Here is a 26,406-nt window from a genome sequence, read left to right as displayed (position 1 = left end):
AACTTCCCAGGTGTAAGTACCTTCCATTTAACGGTACCGCCCGATTTCAGTTATTTTCAGGATTTTATCTACATATATTTGCTTTAATTTTGAATTTAGGGTTAAGGTATTTGGAAGTTATTACCTACATTTTCGGCTTAAATTGGCTGAATTTGGCATTCTAAGTTCAAGGTGGTCAAAATTGCGAACACAGGTCAGCTTTATAGTATGGAATTTTCATACTCTCAGCCTTTAGGCTAAAGAGGTTATATACACATTCATACGACCAAAATGTGCTTATCGACATAACTACTTTAGACCCCAATTATGTTTGGACGAAATTTGTTTCAGACAATTTGGATTCGCTTTAGCCACCTCCTTCCGTCTGGCTGGCTGGACGCACAATAACTCTCGAACGGATCAACCGATTCGGTAATATTTTGTAATATTTTGTCCAAACTTAGTTTAAGTTCGAAGATGAGCCAAATTGTTCCACTCCTTCAGGTACCTCTCACATAAGCCTTCAAAACTTTTCGCTAACATGGCTCGCACGACAACTCTGGTCCATACTTTGCACATCGCAATATTTCTACGATACATGTTTTATATATAGATCGTCCAAACATTCTTTAAAGAATTCCATCTATGCGTTCTTGAATAAAACAGTCTTCAATGATTAAACTAAAATATCTATTTAAAACTGGCACAACACATTTTGACATCACAAATAATTAAGAGGCGGACCGATATGGCCCTCTTCGAACATGAACTAAGTTTGGACATATATAATAAACACCTCTATACCAAATTATAAAGCTCTATCTTAAAAATTTAAATTTGTACCTTGACTTGACAGATTGACTGACATGACTAAAAATATGTATACTTTATAGCGTTGCAAATAAGTATTTCAATGCGTTACAAACGGAAACCCCAACTTAATATAACTTCCATACTATGGTGAAGGGTATAAGATATATATCTCATATATTTTTCAACCGAATTCATTGGTTTTTCCAATATTCGAAAGCTTACTTACAAATAATAAATTAAATATTATAAAATAAGAAATAAATTATACTGTTTGGCATTTTCTTAGCAGCCTAGAGCACGAGGAAAATCATTTTCCCTTTTTTAATGCGTTTTTACACTTCAACCACTATAACCTAACAGTTTGTTAACCGCTTTTAAAAAATGTAGCTTATTCGAAAGATATTAGTCGCCCATTTGCCGTTATAAATTTTTTTTCAACTTTTGTATAACAGTATAATTTTTCAAAACTTTTTTGAAGGGTCTAGAGGGGGGCATCCATTGTTTACTGAAATCTTTGCTACCCCAGCAAAAAGTTTGCCTCCAAAGAGGCAGTTAAATGATATGTACAAGTGATATGGAAGTGCATCAAATTATGCATTTTCACTCATGATTTTTACAAGAGCGTGACTACGGAAAAGCGCACTCCATTGCACTGACTCTTTGGCACTGCATTTTAACTGACCCTTTGGCATTGCATTTTAACTAACCCTTTGGGGTAGAATAGGAGGCAGTCCAAAGCACGTGTTTTGATACAGGCATTCTGCGGAAGTTGTGCAAGCCATTACAAAATATGCCAGAACAAATAAAATGCATTTATTATTTATGTAAAACAAAAATATTACCAACTTTATTACATTAACACAAATTATGAAAATTCTCCATTGAATTCAATCGCAAACATGTGTGTTTCCTCCGCTTGCATTTGTTCCAAGCTGAACTGTTTTTGCTTCATTTGCTAAATGGGTTGTCTTCCCATCACCGGTTAAGATTTCGACATGTACTCCAACAGCACTCCATTCGGAAATTTTCTACTCGTGAGTTGCCGGAAAAATGTTCACAAATTAAATATTATTTAAATATTTAATATTATTTACTTTGTATTAACAAATGTTTGGAAATGTTAACATCTTTTTGGAAAATGTATGCCGCTGCCTGTAGAGATGTACAATCTGATTTATGTACATGTAGGGATCTCTAACAACTTCTAATAAAATGTAGCGAACGGAGTGCCTCTTTCACGACTCCGTTTGGACTGGATCCGGATGCTGTTAAATTGTGAGGAATTGGAGTGCCTTTCTCACGACTCCGTTGAACTGCATCCGGATGTTGTTAAAATGTGACAAGTGGATGTGATTCTTTGGATTGCATCCAAAATGCGGTTAAAATGTGAGTGCCTTTTTCACGACTCCGGTTGAACTGCATCAAAACATGCCGTGACAGAACTAGTCCACATTGCACTACTTCCAATTTATTTTGCTGGGACATTATTGTAGATGGGTGTCCTACTGAATTTTGAAAAGTTTAGTATCTTTGGACCAAAATCAGAAAAAAGTAATGTTCTAGAAAGTTGTTCACTAATATCTAAGGTACATACTGTAGACGAAACCCCGAAAAAAATTATAAAGAAATTTCACATTGACGATTTTTACTTTGAGGATTTTAAAAGTTTACAAGGTACACAGAAAAAAAATTGTAAGCATTTGATAAAAAAATTCAAAAATCTGATTAATGTTTAATTGATTTTTTGCCGATAAAAGTAATGTTCATATTGACAATCGTCGATAAAAAAATTTGTTGTTTTCATTAGAAATTATTTTGATAAAGCAATTCTCATATTAACAAAGAATTTTGTTGAATTTTATTTTTTTCAAGCGATAAAATATTTTCATATTAACAAACTGGTTTATCGATTTTTTAATTTTTCTTTGATAAAAAAATTGTCACATATACAATAAGGTTTGTTAAATATTAAAGTAAATATCGATAAAAATATGTTCATATTTACAATTTTACAATTTTACAATTTTGTTGATTTTTTTGTTAAATACAAACCCAAAAGCCACAAAAAGATAGATACATACACACACATTTATAAATGGTGGTGGTTGCTTTTTTATTGAAATGTATGGAATGCCAAATGCAAAACAACAACAGACGCTAGGTACATACACAATTATAAATCATAAAAGAAATAAATGAAAGAAAAACGTAATGAAAAAAAAAAATTATAACAAAAGTAATAATTTTGCGTCACACTTGAATTTAAATGAAAGAAAATAAATAAAACACTTTTAAATATAAAATATAGGAATCTCGTTGAACGCTTCTCGTTAGTTGTGAAATAAAACAAATTCTCATCTGCTTCTGGAATAAAATGTAATAAATAGGTGCATCATACTTCAAATATATAAAATAGTATTACCGTTTATTTCCGATTTTTGCATTACATTACAAAATTTGGTTCCTCATAAAATGTATAAGCACCATTATTTACACATAAACACTGATTTATTTCCACACTTTTCAATCTGATCACAGCAAAAGTCTTAAACAAATTGCCACCTAACTGTTGATTAAAAAATAAATGCTTCTTGCGAACAAAACATTTTTTTCTTTCCCTCTTCTTTTGTTAGGTTCCTAAAAACAACAAACCAAAGTTTTATTATACATACAAGCATTCGCCGGGGCAACAAGAAGATAGATAAACTAAACGCCACACAAACATAGCAACGACACAGCACATTGTTGTAGCAGAAAATCTCTCTGTGCCATAAAAAGTTATTTTTTTCTCGCTCTTGTCTCCAATCCTTTGCGATCATCGACGACATTTTCACACAAATGTCGCAAACCTCGTGCACGATAAGTTGAGCGACAAGGTAAGCGAAGTTGTCTTCATGGACCATAGAATGAACATTATAACTTGTACCAAGGCACATTGCAAGACATTTTCGTTCAGAATGTCACACATCGCACATGGAAGAGTGACAAATTTGGTGACACTGTCTTGTTTAAAGACAATTTTGAATTTTTTCGTTGATGAAATGGTCAGCGCAGATTCAATTTCCTACCGGGATGGGAGAGGGAACACATATACTACAAATAAACATTCTCATCCAACATCTGTATGGCTGGCTGGTGCGCCCTATAACTCTTGAACGGATCAATCGATTTTGTACAAACTTTGCAATTCGTAATGTTTTGACCAAACTTAGATCAAGTTTAATGATGAAACCGAATCATTTTGAAATTCTTAGAACAGACCCAAGTTGTCCAAAAGCTCTCAAAATCGCTGCGGAAAATGTCAGAAAATGTCTTCTTCATTAAGTTGAGATGATTTTTGTCACCACTACAAAAAGTAATTTTTTTCTGTAGCGTTGTTGAAAGCTTAATTACAAGAAGACGGGTGAAGTGTACGCAAAACCTTTAAAACTTTTAAATTGTCAAAGCAAAAATGGTCAAATTTACAGGTTCTGGAACAGGGATAATGTAATCATTGTTATGAAAACAAGTATGTTGTTTTAAAACAGTGTAAAAACTTTATATTTGTACAAACATCAATAATACTTATCCTGAAAACATTCTATTATTTTATTTTTCAAATATGTTATATGGGCAACGTGAAGACCAGACCACCGCAAGCTGTAAGAAGAGCAAGAAAAAGGTTGCTAAATATTGTTCAAATAATTTCTTTTTTATCTTTACTCACCTATAATCACCAATGTTATAATGGCAAATATGCCATTGCAGTATGGCTCCAGCATGGCAGCTATTAAATTCGAGGCCACAATAATACCGACACGACCCATAGTCAAGCCAAGGCTTACAGTTTTACCCCTAAAAAAGATTTTCTACAAATGAAATAGCTCCACAAAACAATAAAAACTTTGACTAACTTCAAATGAGTTGGCACCAAATCCACCAGGGCTCCACACATTATAGACATGGACAAGCCTGGTAGTAAAATATATAAACAAAACAGAATCAAGAGGCCGGTGGTATTTGTCACCACATGTAACAATAAACCACATACGGCACCCACTGTCAAAGCAGCCAGCAGAACATTTTTTCTACCCAAGGGATTGAGTAAAGCACCCTGGATTGAAAAGCCCACAAAAAAGGCCAAACCCACAATAATGTTGTCAACATAGGTCTTGGTGGCTATGGTGTCATCACAAACCTGCAGGGAAATTTTTTTTTTCAATTCAATTCAATGTTCTTTATTTTCAAATTACGTTATAAAATTATTATAAATAAAATATTAAATCTTATGACTTATAAAGAATATATCAGCATGGTTTATATTCTAACCGTGTGCTGGAAAATTGAGTTTTAATTTGAATTTTATTTACGTCTTCTTAATAGTTGAATTCGTTTATTAGCATAGTTCTATATCTTAAGGCCTCCTTTAGAAAATTGCATAAATTAGCCCAACAAAAATCTTCATCACCATTTAGTACGTTTATAATATCATTTGCAGTTAATAGGGTGGAATAAAAGTATTTAACCCGTATGTGTCTCAATATTGGACATCGACCAATAAAATGTATTATCGTTTCCGCTTCACCAAAATTACACAACGAGCATCTTTGAGTATCTGCATTTCCATATTTGTTGTAATTAAGCCACAACAAGTCTCCTCTAGCTTTGATTATAAGAGTGATTTGATCTTGTGTTAAAGTTTCATTGCAGTATAAGGGACCAACATTATGATTAAGGAATTTGTATATTCTGCGCTCGCTTTCTTGCGATTTTTGCACATATGTGTCAAACGCTTTTGCTTTTAATGCCATTATCAAGTTATATCCTGCCTCCATCCAACGTTTCTTATCTGTTTTGACATTCATATTGTTAATGTCGTATTCATCAAGTTTTGACATAAAGTCTTTAAACCAGGCTAAGTTTTTATTTGCTAGTTTTACAGCGAGTGTGTGAGGCAAGCGTTGATAATCTAGGTCAAATAAAACCTTAGACAAATATTTTATATGGAGTGAGTATGTGTAGATGAAACCAGGTTCGTATCCCGTTTCCAGAGAAAGTACGTAATTCGGTGTTGATTCTGGTAATTTCAAAATTCTTTTTATAAAGTACTTATATAGTTTATCAACTTCATTAAAATATGCGTTTCCCCATACTTGCGCCCCATAACTATGTATGGAACGACAAACAGCCAGGAACATTTTCCATTTTGCCGTTAGGGTTACTGTAGGTTTAGATATAAAACTCTTCCACGTTGAGTTTATTGCCATTTTTGTGGTTTCTTCTTTTTTGTGTAAATGTTTTGTGAAAGATAATTTAGGCGTTAAGATCATTCCCAGATATTTATATTCATTTACAATTTTTATTGATTTGCCATTATACGTCCATTTTTCATTTTCCGACAGTTTGCCTCCTTTTCGGAAAACCATAATCTCTGACTTCATTTGATTTACTTCCATACCCCATTTATTACAATAAGATTCTAGATTATCAATCATACTTTGTAGAATCTTCGGACTATCAGCCAATAAAACAATGTCGTCCGCATACATTAAAAGACGAATATTGGTTTCTTCTACATACAAACCACCATCAAGATTATCGTGCAAATCATTCAAATATATTGCAAACAAAATAGGTGACAGCAAACACCCTTGCTTTACTCCAGTGTATGTTTTAAAGTATTCTGACATCACATTTCCAGACCATACTGCAGATTTCGTGTCTTGGTACATTTTTTCAACAAACCACACTATTCTCGATGATAGACCTATTTCGTGAAGTTTATAGACTAAGAGGTTTCTTGGCACCCTATCGAAGGCTGCCTTAAAATCGACGAAGAAGGCATAAACCTTCTTGTTTTCATTCCTTTTTAGATTTACCACTGCAGCCAGGTTAAATAGGTTGTCTACTGTAGAATACCCCTTGCGAAAGCCCGCTTGATATTCGTTCAGTACTTGGTATCTGTTTATCCATTCTGATATTCTAAGATTTACCATTCCGATCATCAATTTCACAATGCAATTCATAAAAGAAATACCTCTATAATTATTGACATCTGTTACATCACCTTTTTTGTGAATTGGGAATATTATGGATGAACGAAATAATTCAAAATCGTCACTCCCATTCAAAATGCCTGTATACACAGCGCAAAGTGATTTTAAGAATTCATCAGTGGCGTTAATGAAAAATTCATATGGTATACAATCCTCTCCTGGTGCTTTATTTACTTTCACACACTTTAATTGATTCTTTATTTCTGTAATCGTGAATTCTCTATCTAAAAGATCATCTGACACATTGTTAGGAACATAATAAATCGGTTCCGTATTACAAGTGGGGTTAAGCAGTCGTTCAAAATATACTCTTAGCTCTTCTGCGGGGATACTACAATTGTTTCCGTTATCAACTTGTCGAATCTCCTTTGCCAGCGACCACCAAGTTTTACTATCTGACACTGTATCCAACTTTTGTCCCAATTGTTGATAATACTCAGACTTTTTGCGTTTGCATAACCAAGCATACTGTTTCTTTTGTTCTATATATAAAAGTCTATCGTTTGTACTCCCCGATTTTCTAAATTTATTCAGTTTTTTCATAGCTTTCCTTCTGCCTTTTAAACATTCAGTATCGAACCATTTACTTTTAAACTGTTGTTTTTTGTTATTTTGGGTTGGGTATGACTCTTTAATTATTGTGGATAGGTCATTAAGTCGTGAAATAGATGTAAGTCTGTGTAGGTTTCTATTTATATTGGTTTGGTATACAAGTTTATGCCTTTCGTTCCATTTAAGTTTGGGAGCAATATTGGTTTTTCTCGCTATTTCCTTGTGTGAGTATGGAATTGATAACGTTAATATTATTGGGAAATGATCCGACCATATCTGATTGTCTACTTGGAATGTAGTTACATATCGAAGTATTTCGATTGATGTAGCACAAAAATCGATTACTGAGCTTCCGTTTTTATTTGAAAAAGTATAAGTTCCGTCAATGTCTCCAGGGCACCGACCATTTAAAATAACTAGGCCGTTATTATTACACATGTCTATAAATCTTCTACCATTTGTGTTAATAGTCGTATCGCATGATCTTCTGTTGCTAAAACAATTTCTAAGAATTTCTTCTGGAAGTTCTTGTTCTTCACCAATTCGACAATTGAGATCGCCAATTACAATTTTGTTACATTCGGAATTCTCGATACCCCTCTTTAATTTGTCGAAATCTTCGTTCCAATTCGCTCCTCTTAGATAAACAGGTAGAATTTCGAATTTCGTTGCGTTAAATTCACATTGGAGAACATTTTGATTATCTTTCTGGGCGAAAACATGCTTAAACCCTCTACTCTCTAATTGCCTGCTTATGCCGTATAATAGTCCGCCGATTCCTCTGCCTCTAGTATTAGTTCTGGTAGCCGAAATCCAGTAAGTATTGAAGTTTTGAAATTTTTTGGAATAATAAGCTTGATTCTTCAATTCGACGTGAGTTTCCGTGAGGATAAAAATATCAAAACTATTTAAGTATTGAAAGAAAAGATGATGAAGATTTTTGTTGCCCAAACCATTTATATTATAGGCTATTATTCTTAATGGATCATTAACAATTTGTTCGATAATTTTTGTACTAATGTTATTATTTTTATGAGGATTGTTAGCGATCTTATTATTAGATTTTATTAGTTTTTTGATATCAACTTTGCAACAAAATGTTTATAATTTATATTTACATTTTGGATATCTTCCCCAAAAATATTGGTTAATACGTCTATTCCACAGCTTTGACCGCACACCAGTTTATTTTCACTATTCCAATGCAAAGTTCTGCCCTCCGTAAAAAGTTGTTCGCCACGGACTCCTACCCTGATATCTTTATTGACTCTCTGTAATTCCTTTTTCAATAGCAGCATCACCTTTTTCCTCTGAAGACGAAGACCACTTAGATCTCTTTCTATAAATATAGAAGTACCAGCCAAAAGCTTTGTAGATTTAAAAACATCCGATACAGTCCTTTCCGATTTCAATTCCACTGATACAGTCATTTTATTATTGGTTTCATGCAGCTTTTTAATATTTTCAATTTCTGGATCATTTTCCATTTTTAGATTTGATCTGAATAGTTTATTTACCGCTCCATACAAGGACTTCTGGGTTGGGAGTCCTCGTATTATCAGCTTGCATCGGTTCAATTGGTCCTCTAACCTTTGTAATCTTATACTTTCTTCTTCCCTTTCATCTCTTAATAATGTCATTTCTTTTCTGAGTTCATCGTTTTCTGCCTTTAAACGTTTAATGTCCTCTTTTGCAGCATCGACGTTACTTTTAATGTCTAGAAGATCCGTTTTTGTGGGTAGATTCTGCAGTTTCTCATCCAAAAGGGTTGACATTGACTCGTGCATCAAAATCATAAGATCCCTAGTGGTCATATTCCCCACCACGGCAGAGTTATCGGGTGATGTTTCCAAAAGTTTGCGTTTCACCTTTTGTTCACATGGAGCCACTGTACCGGTCAATGTGAAGGCGAGCTAGCAGGCGGTGCAGACATCCTTTTAGGCGCTTATGACGTTTGATTTGTATGAATTAGAATAGTTTGTTACGTAGTTTGAAAATCTCTCTTTGACAAAAGTGAAGCCTTTGCTTTCGGTGTGTGGTAAGCAGTATGTGTATTTGTTATTGCAATTGCTTACAAGAGGTTGAGTGAATTTTTTATATTGAAATGTGCTGTTTTGTATATGTTAATGTAAAAAATATTATGAGTTGTGACATAGCATACTTTTAGGATTTACGGAAATTCTTCTTCTTCTTCCTCTGATGATTGTTAACTTCTGTGTAGGAACGCTTCAAACTTGGCGATATGGTAACGTTGTGCAAAACCAATATTTGCGAGAGTGAATAGGCACAGCTGTTTTTTATTTTTAGTCTGACCAACTCTTTTATCGTTTGAGTTATTTGTAAATAAATTACTTTCCAGTGTATTAATTTTTGCAAAAGTGATTTTAAAATTGATTTTATGACACAGCGCGGGGTTATTATTGTTGTGTTTTAATATTTCCCGATGGCCGTTCAATGAAAATTGTGAGTTTCAATGATTATTTTGTGATACACGCCAATTACTGCCACTTGTGCGAAAAACTTGTGGAGCCTCAGGATTATACGTCTACTATCCGGTAAGAATTTAACTCAACTCAGGGAAATTTATAAGTAACATTATATAAATAAAAATCAAAAATTATCCTAAATTAGCGAATTTTTCATACTAACTTACCGTATCTCCCGTATTTGTGGCATTCAAAGCCGCCATATGATCCCTGGCATAGGAGTCCTCCAACTTGGCACATATTGTGGAACTGACATTTTGGGCTCCACCTGCCGAACGATTTACTATTTCTGGAAACCAAATTTGCATACCATTCGAAGAGAACAACATGCCAAACATGGCAAATACTGCCAAGGTAACATTTATGCCATGGGGTTTGTGAAACAAGGGCAGCGTGGCCTTCCATATATTCGATATAAAACTACAACCTCCGGCACCAGCCACCAAGGCAGCATCGGAAATTTCCTCTGGCTTCAAAATGACATTTGGTGTTTTCAACACCATTTCCAATTCCAAACCGGTATTTAATTTCGAAACATAATTCAAAGCTTTTACTGCATCATCATGCCGTCCCTGGGCCATTAGAAAGAGAGGACTTTCTGGAAAAACCACCAACATTAAAGCGGCAATAAATCCCGGTAACATACTTAGCAATATAATTAAACGCCATGGACGAAAGGTCAGCGCAGAGGAGATTTCCCAAGACCAATCAGCAGACAATACCCACCATGAAATTGCTAGAAGAAAAGAGGAATTTCCACAAAGGGACACATACCAATAACATTTATTAAATTCCATTTCATTTTTGGTTATCCTTTCTTTTTTTTTCATCATGTTTTATTTCTTGCTTACCGGGTACATAAATGGCCGTTACGCTTACAAACATTGTGGAATAATTTATGGCCACTGCTCGATATTTGTTACTGGTAAATTCGCCCAAGTAAGGGTACAGCCCAGAGGAGACACCACCCAAACTATAAAATAAAACGGAGATAATAAATTATTTTCCTCGGTTTTTTTTTTGTCTCTTTTTTGTTCTGTGAGTTTTTATCATTCTTTGTCTCTTTTTCTGTGTTTCCCTGTTTCTTTTTTTTTTCTCTGTAAGTCATGCAAAATTTATCACTGCCACTTACCTGATGCCCATAAGGAAATTTATAAAATTATATACCCATATGTTGGAGACAAACATTGATATAAATTGTAGAATATTTGTTATGAACATGGCCCACATTAGCACCGTGCGGCGTCCTAAAATATCACATACATAGCCACATAGATAGGTGGAAAGGACAATGCCTGTAAAAGAGAAAAAATAACATATTATGTTTTAGAATTTCATCATAAATTAGCTGATGTTAGATGGAAGTGAATACCTTAGATATAAATAGTTTGCTGTAGCATCAAGGGGAGAAAATAGACAAATGAAAGTGGTGAAAAAATCAAATTTTTATATTTTGGGGCTTTTAGTCGTACAACATCCATTTCCACAGACGGTGTTTTTATTTTTTTCTGATAATTTGTAGTTAACAAAATCGTTAATTGCAGGGCGACAGTCTAGCCTAGACACATAGCATCGATGTGTTATAGATTCTTTGCTAGTTCTGTGTACCAACAGTTCCCAGTTCTTTAAAATATCTTACAAATCGGTTTTTACCACTTTTAGTTTACCTTCTATAGAACAATTTTCAGCACGTTATTGGAATACTTATTATTTCAAATGCACTCACAATATTTGTTTAAGCTTTTTAATCGAATTAGATTTATTGATGCTTTTTGTCTATTCTAATTCATTGCAATTAATTCATAACCATTTACACGTCATTAAGAAAACAATTATCGAATGCCATTCACTGTTATGTACTCTTTGGCAGGTGTTAAGAAACTTGTTTAGAAAGCAATGTTATTTTATACGGAGAAACATGCATATTTCAAATACTAGCTCGTTGCAGAACTTGTTATTTATGGTGCAATAATTTCCTAGAATTGACCATTAAAGTTATCTAATATGTAATAAAAATGTTATTATAACACTATGCAACACTGAAAATGCAAACAACTTCTAGTGTGCATTTTTTTATAGTACATATTTAGACCACAAAAACCCTAGTAGGGTTTTGTCCTGTCAGATCCAGTTCGTATTTTATAGCCGCATCTAAACCGGGCTAAAATTACACTTTTTTGCATTTATCGGGCCTTTATCTCAGAAACGATTAAGAATTTGGCCTTGCTGTCTTAGGCAATATTGTAGCCCTGAACTAGCAGAACTTATCCTTTGAACAGACCATATAGGAAAAACTCCATCTAGGGCATTAAAATTTATAGAATATAGAAAATTTTACATAATTGCTGATATTCTGGTCAGTATCGGATAAACTATTGGGAGTTGAACCAAGTAACCTTTTGCAAAAATCTTCCAAACAATGTTCTCAACAATTCTTTAGAACATTCTGAAACTCTAAAATGCTTACTTCATGTTGTTTCAGCAGTATTTTGTATCATATCTTTTACAACGCGTATTTCAAACACAGTTCACACCAACAGTTTATTCTCGCATTTCGGATTTCACTACATTATTGACATTTTTATTATATAGTCGTTGAAAAATGTACTGAAAATAGAGGCATAGAGGCATTTTACAACAATGACATATTCTTAAGAGTTGTGTATTACATTCCAAGGAATATTTTTGCAAAAGAAAATATTCAGAAAAAATTAACGGTTTTGGAGATACGGTGTGAAATGTATACAAATTGTGGAATTTTTGTATATATTTTGAAATTTGAGGCAATAAATGTAGTTTTTCGAGTTCATTATTTCTCCAAATATTTTATTCTTGTTCTTATCTACAAATTTGCTTCAGAGGTCAGAAGAAGATTCGCATTGGTTTCAGAGGTATAGCCCTGAATTTCTTTCAAAACTCAATATTTAACCAGATGGGGCCATAAATTCCGAGCTGGATCTGACACAACAAAACCCAACTAGGGTTTCTTGTCGTTTGGGTCTGTACTTTCAAAAATCCTCAGTTTGAATTGTTTGCACAAGATCACCTTAAAAATGTTGCACAGTGTAATTGAAATATATTTTATTGAAGGTTTTTGTCATATTTTCCTTCTCCATTTATTACCTTAGTATAAACTATGTACAAATGTATGTGTTGCATTAAATGTTTAATTATAGATGTAAGGTTTTTAAACCATCTCTTTATGTACAAATTCAGCCTTCAGCTTTTTGACTTAAACCTTGTGGGCAACTCCACCTTGTAGAATTTGTTTTTAAGAGGTTAGTGTCATATTATGTTTGGCTCTCGTTCTGTTATTCATTTGATTAAAGACATATTATGACAAATTATTCAAAGGTATGGGCTTGTCATATTCCTGTGGTGTGATTCTCTAACTCATTTTTTGAGCCGACAAAATTAGGCCGCGAAGTTCAACCGATAGCGAGAGTACTTTCAACTTTAATTTGATTCATAATTCATAATTTTTCTCTTTAATATCGCCGATTTGTCGGTGTTTAGAAAACATAATTGTTTATACTTTACAGCAGGTATCGGCACCAATCATAGATGGGCTTTCTCGCACGCCAGCGTTGCTGTGGTTTGTTTCACTTTTTCGTTGTTACAACATAAATAAACATTTCATAATTACAAATTTGTAAAAATGTTTGTATAAATAGAAGTTATCAAAATCAGCCTTTGTCTTCTAGCCATTAACATCAAAATACGCCTGATGAGCCTGGCTTAAAACCACCAGGCGAAACGATCGTAGCGTAATGGTTGAGTGTGTGGTATTTTTCTAGAATTAATTTTTCAATACAAAACTCCTTAGGCCATGTTAGCTCGTGGTACACACCCGCCTTGCACGCTAAAGGTCATGGGTTCAATTCCCAGGCCAGGTAACATCAAATTTTCAACGGTGGCAAAATACCCCTCAGTGATGTTGGCGACATTTCCTGAGTATTTCAGCAATGTAAAACTTCTCTACAAGTGGTGTCTTAGGACACGCCGTTCAGACTCGGCAATAAACAGTAGGTCCCATATCATTGAGCTAATATGAATCGGGGTGCACTCATTGATATGAGAGAAGTCTCCCTTGTCCCATCTGGGATGTTTGTGGAACAAATATAATGTTCTACGGGTACCTCACCCAGGACAGATCAACATTTTTCTGTGAATTAATGTGAACGATAACTCTCGAGATCGATTTGGTCCAAACTTTGCATATCGTATTATTCTTTCGATATATAGATTGGTTTTAAATGTGGACTATATCAGTCTACCCCTTCGGGTACTTCCCAAACAAAATTCGAAAAAGTTCAGCTTAGGACCTGCTTTCGAATCGCTTTGATTTTTGTTGCAAGAACTTGCATTTACTGCCCCACATACGACGGTACAAGTTTCATCAGGGGCAAGGCCATACTTCCGGAGAAAATAGCATGAAAGGTGCAAAAAAAAACCCTATGACTCCGTGTGTAGTGGTTGGAGCACAAGATAACTACCGAACAGATCTGCCGATTTGGTCCAAAATAAGGCTTCGTCATATTTTGTCCAAACTTAGTTTCAGTTCGAAGATGAACCATATCAGTAGACTGCTTCAGGCACCTCCCCCACAGAAGTTTGAAAATATTCGGAAAAATTGTGTGCACCATAACACTTGAAGGGAGTGACCGATTTGGTCCATACTTTACCAGATATAGATCCGGTTCGAATATGGACTATATTTGTGCTTTCCTTTGTATACCTCCCACACAAAATTTCGGATAAGTTCACATTAAAAGCCACTCGCATTCGCTGCCTCAATTACGACGGTGAAAGTTTTTACAGGGGCAAGTCCATACTTTTAGAGAAAACAGCTCGAAGGTTGTAAAAACCCATATGGTACCACATGTAATGGCTAGAGAGCACAATAACTCTCGAACTGATCAACCGATTTGGTCAAAAATTTGGCCTACGTCATATTTTGTCCAAATTTAGTTTCAGTTCGAAGACCCACTGAAACGACTAGTGAGCGCGATGTATATTAAAAATATATAACTCGGTTCATTCCTTTAAGAACCTCCTCCGCAACACTTTCGAACTTTAATCGTAATCCACATTTTTGTCGGCAAGTTCAAATGTCCGAAAAGGGAAAAGATCCTAAATATGTACATCCGCTCTATCCGTAGATGAAAGTTTCAATTCACATGGGCTGAGGGTATATCTTTGTCAGCAACGCCGACTGATACTGTTTTACTTGTTACTGATCAAAATCCCAATTTTTGCCATTACAGTTTTCATTCAGATGAGATTTGATTATGAAAAATAACACAGTGCAACACTGAAAATGCAAACAACTTCTAACGGACATTTTCTGAAAGTACATTTATAGCCTCATCTAGACCGGGCTAAAACGACGCTTTTTTCCACTGATCGGGTATTTAACTAAGAAACTAATAAACATTTTATTCCGCGGTCTTCAGCAATATTGTAGCCCTAAAGTAGAAGAAATTATGTGTTAAACAGATGAACTAGGTAAAACTGCACTTAGCGCGATGTACATAATTTATGAAATTAGCAGTTAAACTATTAGGATTTAAACCAAATAAACTTTCGCAAACATTTCCTAAACAATTCTTCAGAACATTCTGAAACTCATATTATTCTTTCTAAAAAAATATTTCAAACTACGTTCACAATACCTGCTTGATTTCATATTTGGAATTTCAATGCAGTGTTCATATACACTATGCAACACGAAAATTATTAACCCTATTCTGACACCGCAGCGTGACAGAAGACCAAAAAAACAGAAGACATGTGTCTCGGCGTATTTCCTATCTTATTAACTTTCACGGTTACAGGGCTTCAAAAATTTGAGGCGTTAATGTAAAAGGTGGAAGGAGGCAAAGTTGTATCACAACTCAAAAAGAAGAAAATTTTTGAACACATAAACTCAATCAATCATCTTTTAGGTCATAATTGTCAAGATGCCATTTCATTTTAATATTTTTTTCTCGAGGTTTGGTCTACAGATATCAAAGCGATCAAAATTGAGGCAAAGTCCATATTTATATTAGGCAACTTTCCTGGCGGCAATTGTCAATTTGAATGAGAGAGAGGTGAGGCATATGGTAACCATTTGCCACTCAGCACCCTCTCACATCAACAAACTGTAAATATGAACTAACAACCAACGACAAAAATGTACCTTGAATATCAATAAACATATTTTTAGAACATACGAACTATGTATAAATGGTTCTTAAAATTCAAAATAGTAAAGCAAATGTAATTTGTATCTAGTTTGCTTTGGTTTAGTTTAGTAACCATAAATGTAGCAACGATGTTAGTAAACAACTTTCTGGAGTATACGAACTGTCGGCGAAAACACTTTAGAAAATATCCGATTTTTATACTTTTTTCTCCGATTGTCTTTAAGACAAGGGTTATAACTTTGCCTCTAAAAGTTAATAAAATTTCTTAACGGTTGGGGGTATATGATCCTGACAAAATGATGCCGTTTGATATCAAAGCCTCAAACATTTGGGGACCTATAACTGCGAAAGTTGGTGAGATAGGGAAACGGCGAGACACGTCTCTTCTCGTGTTTGTTCATCTATCACACTGCGGTATCAGAATATGGTTAATAAAACATGACTCCAATTACACACAGTGATGTTTGTCAAATGCCCTTTGAAAATGTGCTAGAAATAGCTTGATAGAGGCATTTTACATGAATGGAATGTTATAAATAGCTGTGAATTACACTCCAGCGGATATTTCTTTCAAAGAAAAGTCAACAAAAAATTAAACAGTTTTGGAGGTATGGTGCGCCGATATACGAAATAAAGAAATTTTTAGATATATTATGAATTTTAGGCAACAAGTGCAGTGTTTCGATGTGATTATTTCTCGAAATATTTTCTTCATGCTCTTATCTAGAAATTTGCTTCAGAGGTCTTAACAAGATTCGAATTGGCTTCACAGATATTGGCTCGATTTGGCTCAATATTTAGCCATGTTTAGATGAGGCCATAAAATCTAAACCCGATCTAACAATAGAAAACCCAAATAGGGTTTTTGTCGTTTGGGTCTGCACTCTCATATAATCCGCAGTAGAAGTTGTTCGCACAAAAAACCTTGAAAATGTTGAACTGTGTAATTCAGAGGCACGGTTTTGGCATATTTCTGTTATGTGATTCTCTTACTCATTTTTTTAATTTACCAACAAAATGAGCGACCAAAAAAGTAGTGGTAAGGTACTACGGTTAGTTTGAACTTTTCATTCATAATATTACGTTTTAATTTTATTTAATTTTTTTGTCGGTAACTTGCACTACTGAAGACAAAAATTGGTTGTTATTTTACGAAACTAAATTTTGTTGAGTAGTATTATAAGTTGGGTTTGGTACAAAAGTGTGTAACATAACTAAATAATGGTAGTGGACACAAATATGAGACGGCTTTGTCGAAAAGATAGAAACCCCCTGTCTTTGAAATGAACTAACCGAGCATGGACAATTTTCTCTACATAATCTTGTATTACTAACGTTTTTTAAATATATTAAATTTAAATTAACGATTTTCTGCCAATATACATATTTGTTTAAATCACAATAAGCATTCCTTGATTTATTATATCCTCAGCCTTTAGGCTAACGAGGAAAAAACACGACGAAAAATGTGCCTTATCGAAATAATGTATTTAGACCCCAAGTATGTTTGGACGAAATTAGTTTCAGAAAATTTGGAGTCGATTTAGCAATTGCCGTCTGGCTGGTGTGCACGATAACTCTCGAACGAATCAATTGTTTCGAACCAAATTTTTGGTATCGTAATATTTTCCTGTAAAATGATGTGAGCTATAACTCTTGAAGAGAGCAATCGATTTGGTCCAAAGTTTGCACGTGCTATTATTTCTTCTAGATATAGATCGGGTTCAAATATGGACTATATCAGTCTACCACTTCGGGTACCTACCACACAAAATTCGAAAAAAGTGAAGTTTAGGAAATTCTCTCGGATAATTTTGAAATTACTTTTAAGCATGTTGTCCTCGTGGCCCCCTTTACGACGGTAACAATAACTGACGACACCAACTAAGGTAGGAAATCCGCAAGATAACTCTCTTAGGGAGTTTCTGGCTGGTACCGTGCATCGTGTACTTCCTGTACAAAATTTGGGAAAAGTGCAGTTTCAGGACTTGTCTAGAATCTATATGAAATCTATTTGAAAAAAGGTTGTTTTCGCGGTCCCTATTACAACGGTCCATACTTCCGGAGATAATAGCCCAAAAGTTCAAAAACCCTGCAGACATATACTAAAAAGACTAGAACGCACGTTAACTATCAAACTTTTCAAAATTTTTTTCCAAACTTTGTTTAACGTATTTTAATATTTCGAGTTCCCCATTTTTGATACATGTCAAATTTTTGATATATGTCAATTATTTGGTATCTGTTACCTGCAGATTCCACGTATTTTGGAGCAAACTCGTAATACAAAATATATTTATATACGGCATAATTATTATACCCTACACCACAATATGGAAACTTATAATACAGTTTGTTTTTCCGAAAATTCATGTAAAACGCGAAATAATCGTCATAGACCCTCAATGTGGTATACCATTTTTTAATATCTCGATAAAGCGATGTGTGTCCGTCCGAGTGTCCCGCTGTCCATTATAAATTGTATTCTAACTCCAACTTATGGACCGATCGTCACGAACTTTTGAATGGAAGTGGGCTTCAGACCAGAATAGACACCTATTGCTATTTGTTATGATCGCGAAATATTTACCGGGTAAAATAGACCAAAAATAAAATTTTTAATCGATTTTGTAGCTACTCTGTATGTCGCAATGATGATCTGATCGACGCGAAATTTTAAGTATGGTTTGGCTTTACAACAACGAGCAAGCTTTCAATTTACATAAGATGATGATCAGATAATATTTATCAGGCGAGATGAACTAAAACTTTTGTGAGAAAATTGGTAAAGGTTATAGTATAATGATTATATCTTCATTCCTGGAAGATGGGTTCCACACCCGTAAGTAATATTTAGAAGAGGAAGTCTTGACCTTTCCATTGCTGTCAATTATACTGATGTAGGTGGTCAAATAACATGGTAACAGCCTATTATAAACAGTGATCAATTTTAAGGACTGAACGGTAGGATTTAAAATTAGGGTATACAAGCAGTGCTTTCCTACTTAATACATTTGCTCACATTCAACCTTAGAACCCACTTGGAGAAATATCTTTGTAGGATCTCGAAGTGAACGTTGAGGCGACAAGGCCAGGATGATGTCATTCGCATACAGTATCTGCTATCCTCCATTTGGCGGATCAGATACTATAGAGCATGGGACCTAGGAGAGATCATTGGGGACCCCTGCACTAACTAGTCGTTCATTCGGGAGCAAGTCTCCGACTTTAAACTTAAAGCTCCTTACCCTGAGAATGCATGCTTGCTAGTCTGCATGTTTAAACATCGAAACCAAAACTTTTTAGTTTAAAAAGTATGCTGTCGTGCGAGTCCGAGTCGAACGCTCTGGCAAGGTACAGAGCCGCTGCGATCGTTCTTAGCCTCCTATGAAATCCACTTACCACGATGGATGAGAAGACCGAAAGAGCATATAACGTCAAGTGACCCGTCCTGAACTCAAATTCACAGTCTTTTAGGATTCTCTCGCCTTCGACAAGAGCACTTTGAAGTTTCAAAATGAAGGACAGTAGTGGAATTCTCTGATTTTTTGAGTTACCGACAAAAATCGCTAAAATTAAAACGCAAAAGTGTAAATGAAAAGTATTAGTAAAATTTGACAACACTACTGCTGGCGGTAGGAATTAGCTACAACTTTATTTTGGTTGTTAACTTACCGAAACATTTCGTTGTTTATCGAATTATAAGTATTTTAATTTTACCGATTTTTGTCGGTGAATCGAAAAATGAGTTACAGAATTCTAATACTGATAGAGTTTTGCCAAATGCAGACAGCACTGAACCGTCTACCAAAGTTTCTCAAATGAAACCGATCATTCATCCCCTCGATATCTTGGTTAACCAAGGTAAAGAAACAATGGTCGGTCGGCGCCTTAATAGATCCAGGACATATGGTCGTCCAAAGCTTTGATTTTTAACTTATTGTCATGACCTGCCCAAAGGATCTGTTGTCTACAGTGATTCCCTCGAGGAAGGGTTAATACCTCTCTCGGTCAAGTATGGGAATAATATGTGGTCAAGATTCCGCATATCTGTTTTTAGGGTAGGGACTCGTCATGCTAATTTTTCTATTTTTCTTAGGAAAATTAGTTTGCATTTTTGTTTTGGAAAACAAACGCGTCGATCGCAGTTCTGAAGACTGATTCCAGACCAGTGGCTGTAGTGTCTATCTCCTCTCTCTCACGTTTCTAATCCGCTTCTATGGACCTGTAATCAGACTGATAGTCATAGACTGTGACCCACCAGATGGTGTCATAGGGATCGCCAAAACAAATCTATGTATGATTTGGATGGACCGTTAGGCCTAGTACCGACATCCGAAGAAAATAAGGAAAGCCATCAGTGCTCTTTCTCTTGCATTTCTCCCTAAGGTCTCCTCCAATAAACGCCTCACCTTCCGACTGTTGAATAAGGGCAGAGAGTTAAATAAGGAATACAGAGCCGCAATTGCCACTGAAGCGTCATCTGCTCTCATACTCTGTCAGCTGAGCTTACTTTCTATCTATTAAAAAAATTTAATAAAACGCCTGTCTGCAATTTAAGACAGGTTGTCAAGTTGGTTGGTTGGGGTTCCGACTAGCCGTCAGTTTTACCAATGCTGAATGATGCTTTCAATTGATCAGAATTTCTCTCAAATCCCGCATAAAGAAGTACTTTATGTTTGGTGATTTAGTCGACACATGTAGTTCATCGCCCATGACAGCCCGAAAAACGCGATCCAGCTCATGGTGCTGGCAACTGATGAACTTAAGTGCGGTGTAACTTTCTCTTCGAACATTTGCAGCAGTCGAACAACAAGTGTTATCTTGTTGCCGGATTTCACGCTAATTATGTCGCCATCAATCATCACAATTGATCCCCCAGAGGCTGAACTCATCTAAAACATTCTGGAGACCTTCTGTGTGAGTTCAATTTGGGCGCAGTCAACCTAATTTTTCTAGATTGATTTTTGAGGACCATGGGCGGATATTCAAAGCTCTCATGGCGTTTGCTGTCAAAGTGCCTGCACCACTTCTGCAGATAAAGCGTACTAGTCCTTTAACAAAGGGGTTTTCCTGTATATAGTCCTGTGGATTGCTGACTGGCATGAGGTTGGGATTTTAATGCCTTCTGCAGAAAGCTGCTGGAACATCTTTACTGCTTTATTGGACAACATCTTTGAGATTGTAACAAGGCTATATGCAATGCCTGTTGGGTTATGCTGCCGTTTGCTCTTTGATGAGTCCTTGATAGTTCACTCAATGCTTTGAAGTATGGAAATACATCATCAAAGATCAAAATGCTGCTATACCCAACAGGTATTGCATGACCCCTTGCTACAAGCTCAGAGCTGTTGCACAATAAAACAGCAACGATGCCCAAGCAGCTTTCCACTGACGACATTGAAATTCTCTGCTGTCGACGATCTACGTACGAAACAGTCTGGTATTGCTGAGCTGGTAAGTGTGGACACCCTCTTTCGCACGGGTGGGTGAATGGTATTGGCACCAGCAGTTTTACCGTTGGAATATCAACGTTTTTTCTACAGCGCTCGTAGTAGAAGTGTTGTTAGTTTTTATACCCTACACCACTATGTGGGGAGGGTATTATAAGTTGGTTTTGGCCAAAAAATTTGTAACGCATCGAAATAATGGTCGTAGACCCATACTTGTATATACCAAAATGAATGTCTCGACGAGCTGAGTCGATCTGGCTATGTGTGTCCGTCCGTCAGTCCGTCCGTCTGTCCATCTAAACCTTGTAATCACGCTACAGGTCGCAATTTTGATCGGATCGTCACGAAATTTTGGATGTTGATGGGGGTTCCGGAGGGGAAGAAGCCTATTGATTTTGGTGATGGTCGGATAATATTTTGGGGTCGGAAAGGGCAAAAAACTTAGGTGGATAAAAAGACAACGTTTTTTTCCAAAGCGAATATCTCAGCTTCTATATGGAGTATACCAAAAGCAAAACCTGACTATGAAAGCAAAAAATATCACCTTTCCAATGATGTAAAGTAGGTGCTCGTAGGTGATCAAACAACGAAGATATCACAATAGTAGCAAATAAAACCCCAATTTTCATTTTTGCGATTTTAATTATATTGACGAATATCACAGCTTTGGTTGAAATTTTTCCAAAAGCAAAGCCTGACTATGAAAGTAAAAGATCCCGTCTGTACAATGATGCAAACTAGGTCGGCGTGGGTAACCAAATGACGGAGATATCGCAATAGTCGGTAATACATCCCATTTTTCTATTTTTTTGGAAATCACGCTACAGGTCGCAATTTTGATCGGATCGTCACGTAAATTTGAGGGTTAATGGGGGTCTCACAGGTGAAGAAGCCTATTGATTTTGGTGATGGTCGGATAATATTTAGGGGTCGGAATAGGCAAACACTTATTTGGAGAAAAGTCAACATTTTATTTCAAAGCCAATATCTCTGTTTCTTTAAGAGGTATATCAAAAGCAAAACCTGGCAAGGAAAGTAGAAAATATCACCTTTCCAGCGATGGACATTAGGTTGTCGTAGGTGGTCAAATAGTAGAGATATGGCAATATTCGATAATGCATCCCATTTTCCGATTTGTTTGTAATCACGCTGCAGGTCGCAATTTTGATCGGATCGTCACGTATATTTTGGGAGTTGATGCGGGTCCCACAGAGGAAGAAGCCTATTGATTTTGGTGATAGTCGGATAATATTTAGGGGTCGGAATGGGGAAAAACTCATTTGGAGACTAATTCAAAGTTTTATTCTTTGTGAATATATTGGCTTCTAGTAGGGGTATTCCAACGGCAAAATCTGTCAATTGAAGAAGAAGATATTACCTTTACATTGGTGTAAAGCAGGTTGGCGAAGGTGGTCAACCAAGGGAGATACCACAATAGTCGGTAATGCATCCAATTCTTCCATTTTTTACAATCAAGCTACAGGTCGTAATTTTGATCGGATGGTCACGAAAGTTTGGTTGCTTATGGGGGTCCCAGAGAGAAAGAGGCATATTATTTTTGGTGGTAGTCGGATTATATTCCCTAAAAGAAATGTTTACCAGTGAAAATCTTATGCACAGGGGTAGTGGTGTAGGGTATCACATGGTCGGCGCCGTCCCGACTATAGCCTTTGCTCACTTGTTCCTGAATGGATTGGTCCGATATATGCGGGAAGTTCACTACTTTACTCCACAGGGCTTTAAGCTGTATATCAATTAGAGCGATTCTTTTTGTCCGTCCTTTGGCAGTGGACTGAAGAAATTCAAAGCGTAGAATGACATGTATCTTCAGGCGCATACGACTCGTATCACTCAGTGGTGCTTCAACAGTTAGCACGTTGCCTCTTCTTGATTACGCTTAAAACTGTAGAAGTTTCTTTGTCCAGAATTCCTTATACTTCTCCACGTTAGAAGTGCTCCTGAATTAATGATATGTTATAATCCGCTTGTGTACTTCACTTTCATTTTTCAATTTAAAAAATTGTTCTTTTCGGGATTTTCATTACACAAATAGATAAATGCACGCCTAATTAAACTACATATATTTCAACGGACAGGCTGAAGACACGGCTAGATCGAAATATAATTTCGATGGTGAATTTGCCAAATCTAAGGCTGCATTGATATCTTGCAATTATTTCTCTGACCATTCAGACAGCTCCGTGTATTCAATTTTGTATGCGATGCAGAAGTTACTTATGGAAAATAAATATACTGGCTCATATGCTTTTTTTGTGAACCAGACATGGCACAGTCCGGTCTAATCATGTGTTCCCTTGCCAAGTTTTCAACTCCAATTTTACCTAAATTTTCTTAATTATTTCTCTATAATATGTTATATGTTTCATCACTTCTTTATAGCGCACGTATTTCATACAATTTTCTTTCACATTTTTTCTGGTATTTCACCGTCTTCACGTCTTTAATTACCCACTTACCTGTTACACACGCCGCCATCATGACACCCTTTTCTCCCTGGGTCATATTAAATTCACATTGTGAAGAAATACCAATAATTCCCACAGCTAATTGAGCTGCCATTGAGGTGACTGTGAGTAAACCGCTGTTGAGCAGCATCAGCCAATTGAATTTACCAAAACCTTAAAAGAGAACACAAACAAAAGCAAAATATAATGAAAGTGGGTCTTTGCCATCTTCTGAAGTTATTACCATACCCAAAATATTTAATATTTCATTATAATCCCATGCACTTGGTTGCGAAGAACCTTTTGGTTCAAGAGCAATAAAACTTGCAGCTGCATAGTTGTTATCTGATGATTGTCCGGACATGCCTTCTCCTTGCCGCTGATGATGATGACCACTAATCATGGCATTATCAACTGCATCACCAGATGAAGATGATGATGTTGATGGTCGTGTTTGTTTGTTACCATCGGAGAACTGCATTATTGTGGTTGTTTGCTGGTGGGTATATTATTCCGCTGCAGTTGGGATTTTGTTTGGCGCGAAATTTTTCCTTTTTTAGTTATTGACACCAGCAACGTTGTTTTGTTTATAAAATCATTTCTATTCAAAACATTTAACTTATATTTAAGCATTTTCAGTTTCTTGTTGTCTATAATTGAAAATTAAACGTTGTTAACTGAGCGTAAAACAACATTTTACCTGCACCAATATTAAATGGACGAGAGCATATTATGGAAATTCTTGTCTGACAGCTTTTTTGCTGGGGTTCCTATTGTTGTTGTTGTTGGGTTTGCCATTGCAATGTTTGACAGCTTGTTATGATGAAAAAACAAAAACAATTTGTGGTGTGGTCGTAGTCACTTTTTGCTTACTAGCTTGTATTTACTTCGATAACAGATCACGAATCTTCCACAAGCAGGTTTTTTGCTATTATTGTTTTTTTAATGTTTACTGCCCATTGTGACAATCCAAACCACTTGAGATTCTATGGTAAGTTACAGCTGTGCAAATTGTGTGCATTTAGCGGGAGAATTAAGAACCGGTTGTTGATAAATAAAAACCGTAAATAGAATATTTAACTTACTTTACACATGCGAATTGAGAGCAGTCTCCCTTGTCCCTTCTGGGATGTTTGCGGAACACTGATTATACACTTTCACCTAAATCCAGTATTTAAGGCAAATACGTCATTTATTTGACAGATATTTTATGGAAGTAATAACATAAACAACGCATGTGTTTTAAAACCTGTTAGATGCAAATGAGGCTTTTTGATAGTGACAGTGAAGTAAGTACCGATAGTACCGGTACTATATGATGAATATCGGTATAATTTTTGCTTGCTTGTATAATCGTGATTCGAATGATCAGAATCCGTATATCCGAAAGTAAATGCTAAATACATGAGTTATAAGTAGACAGCGGAATTTCTAAATTTTTCAAAAACTCAAATAGAAAAATTCTGATATTTTTATTTCATTATACCCTGGGCATTTATGCTAAGGAGGGTATATACACTTTCATACGGACGAATTGTTCCTCATCGAAATAACGGCTTTAGACCCCAAGTATGTTTGGACGAAATCCGTTTCAGACAATTTGGAGTTGATTAAACAATATCCGTCCGTTTGTCTGGCTGGAGCGCACGATAACTCTCGAACGGATTAACCGATTTGGTCCAAAATTTAGCTTTCGTAATATTTTGTCCAAACTTAGTTTAAGTTCGAAGATGGGCCATATCGGTCCACTTCTTCGGGTACCTCCCCACAAAAGTTCAAATTTTTTCGCAAAAGTTATGTGCACGATAACTCACGAAGGGACTAAACGTCTTGCTCCATACCTTGCACATGGTAATATTTCTACAAGATTTAGATAAAGTTCGAATATCGACCATTTCGGCTAACTCCTTCGGATACCTAACACACAAAATTACGGAAAAGTGCAGTTTAAGACCTCCTCTCGAATCCTTTTGATTTTTTTGTAACAACTTGTATTCGTCGCCTCCGTACGATGGTGTAAACTTTTTCAGGGGCAAGTCCATACTTCCTGAGAAAATGACCTGAAAGTTGTAAAAACCCGCTATGGCATATGTGTTGTGGTCGAATAACGGATAAACCGATTCGATCCAAAATTTGGCAATCGTAATATTTTGCCCAAAGTTAAATCAAGTTCTAATATGGGCATTATTGGTCCACTCCTTTGTATCTCACCTTTCAAAACTTTTCGCAAAATGACGCGCACGATATCTTTTGAAGGCAGTAACCGATTTGGTCCATACTTTGCACATCGACACATAGATCAGGTCAGAACATGGACTACACATGACCACTTCTACGGATATCTCCAAATTGCGGAAAAGTGGTTCGGTTAGGACCTCCTCTCGAATCGTTTTGATTTTTCTTGTAACAAATTGCACTGAAGGCCCCTATTA

At 35.8% G+C, this 26,406-nt stretch overlaps 2 protein-coding genes across 7 annotated transcripts in view; one reads left to right on the top strand and one right to left on the bottom strand.

The window, feature by feature from the left end:
• DIP-kappa (Dpr-interacting protein kappa) overlaps window positions 1-26,406 on the top strand; it is a 370,228-nt gene that overhangs the window by 92,306 nt on the left and 251,516 nt on the right. For 2 of the 6 annotated variants that reach the window (XM_073967609.1, XM_073967607.1), the window contains exon 1: window positions 9,685-9,934. The exons of the other annotated variants lie outside the window; for them this stretch is intronic. The gene's annotated coding sequence lies outside the window, so the exon portion shown is untranslated. Of the gene's footprint in view, window positions 1-9,684; window positions 9,935-26,406 lie in introns of those variants that run through there. 6 annotated transcript variants of the gene reach the window in all.
• Window positions 4,306-24,577, bottom strand: LOC141393954 (synaptic vesicle glycoprotein 2A-like). The gene is made up of 8 exons (XM_073967610.1): window positions 24,224-24,577; window positions 23,987-24,148; window positions 10,998-11,160; window positions 10,717-10,838; window positions 10,033-10,601; window positions 4,686-4,969; window positions 4,499-4,626; window positions 4,306-4,431 (listed from the first exon to the last, which is right to left on the bottom strand). Exons 1-8 carry the CDS (start codon window positions 24,453-24,455, stop codon window positions 4,397-4,399), a joined length of 1,695 nt encoding a protein of 564 aa, XP_073823711.1. The 5' UTR covers window positions 24,456-24,577; the 3' UTR covers window positions 4,306-4,396.

Source organism: Musca autumnalis, unplaced genomic scaffold (assembly GCF_047663935.1).
Source record: "Musca autumnalis isolate F117 unplaced genomic scaffold, ASM4766393v1 scaffold_2, whole genome shotgun sequence".
Classification (NCBI taxonomy): Eukaryota; Metazoa; Arthropoda; class Insecta; order Diptera; family Muscidae; genus Musca; species Musca autumnalis.
The sequence above is the reverse complement of the archived record's forward strand: the minus strand, read 5'-3'. Positions and strand labels throughout refer to the sequence as shown.

What these genes read in the sequence shown, in the direction of transcription:
- LOC141393954 (XM_073967610.1), bottom strand. Translation starts at nt 24,455, where the DNA reads ATGCAGTTCTCCGATGGTAACAAACAAACACGACCATCAACATCATCA. An exon ending in TTGGTGCCAACTCATTTGAA is followed by an intron (nt 4,627 to 4,685) that starts GTTAGTCAAAGT and finishes AATCTTTTTTAG; the next exon opens with GGGTAAAACTGTAAGCCTTG. An exon ending in TATAACATTGGTGATTATAG is followed by an intron (nt 4,432 to 4,498) that starts GTGAGTAAAGAT and finishes CTCTTCTTACAG; the next exon opens with CTTGCGGTGGTCTGGTCTTC.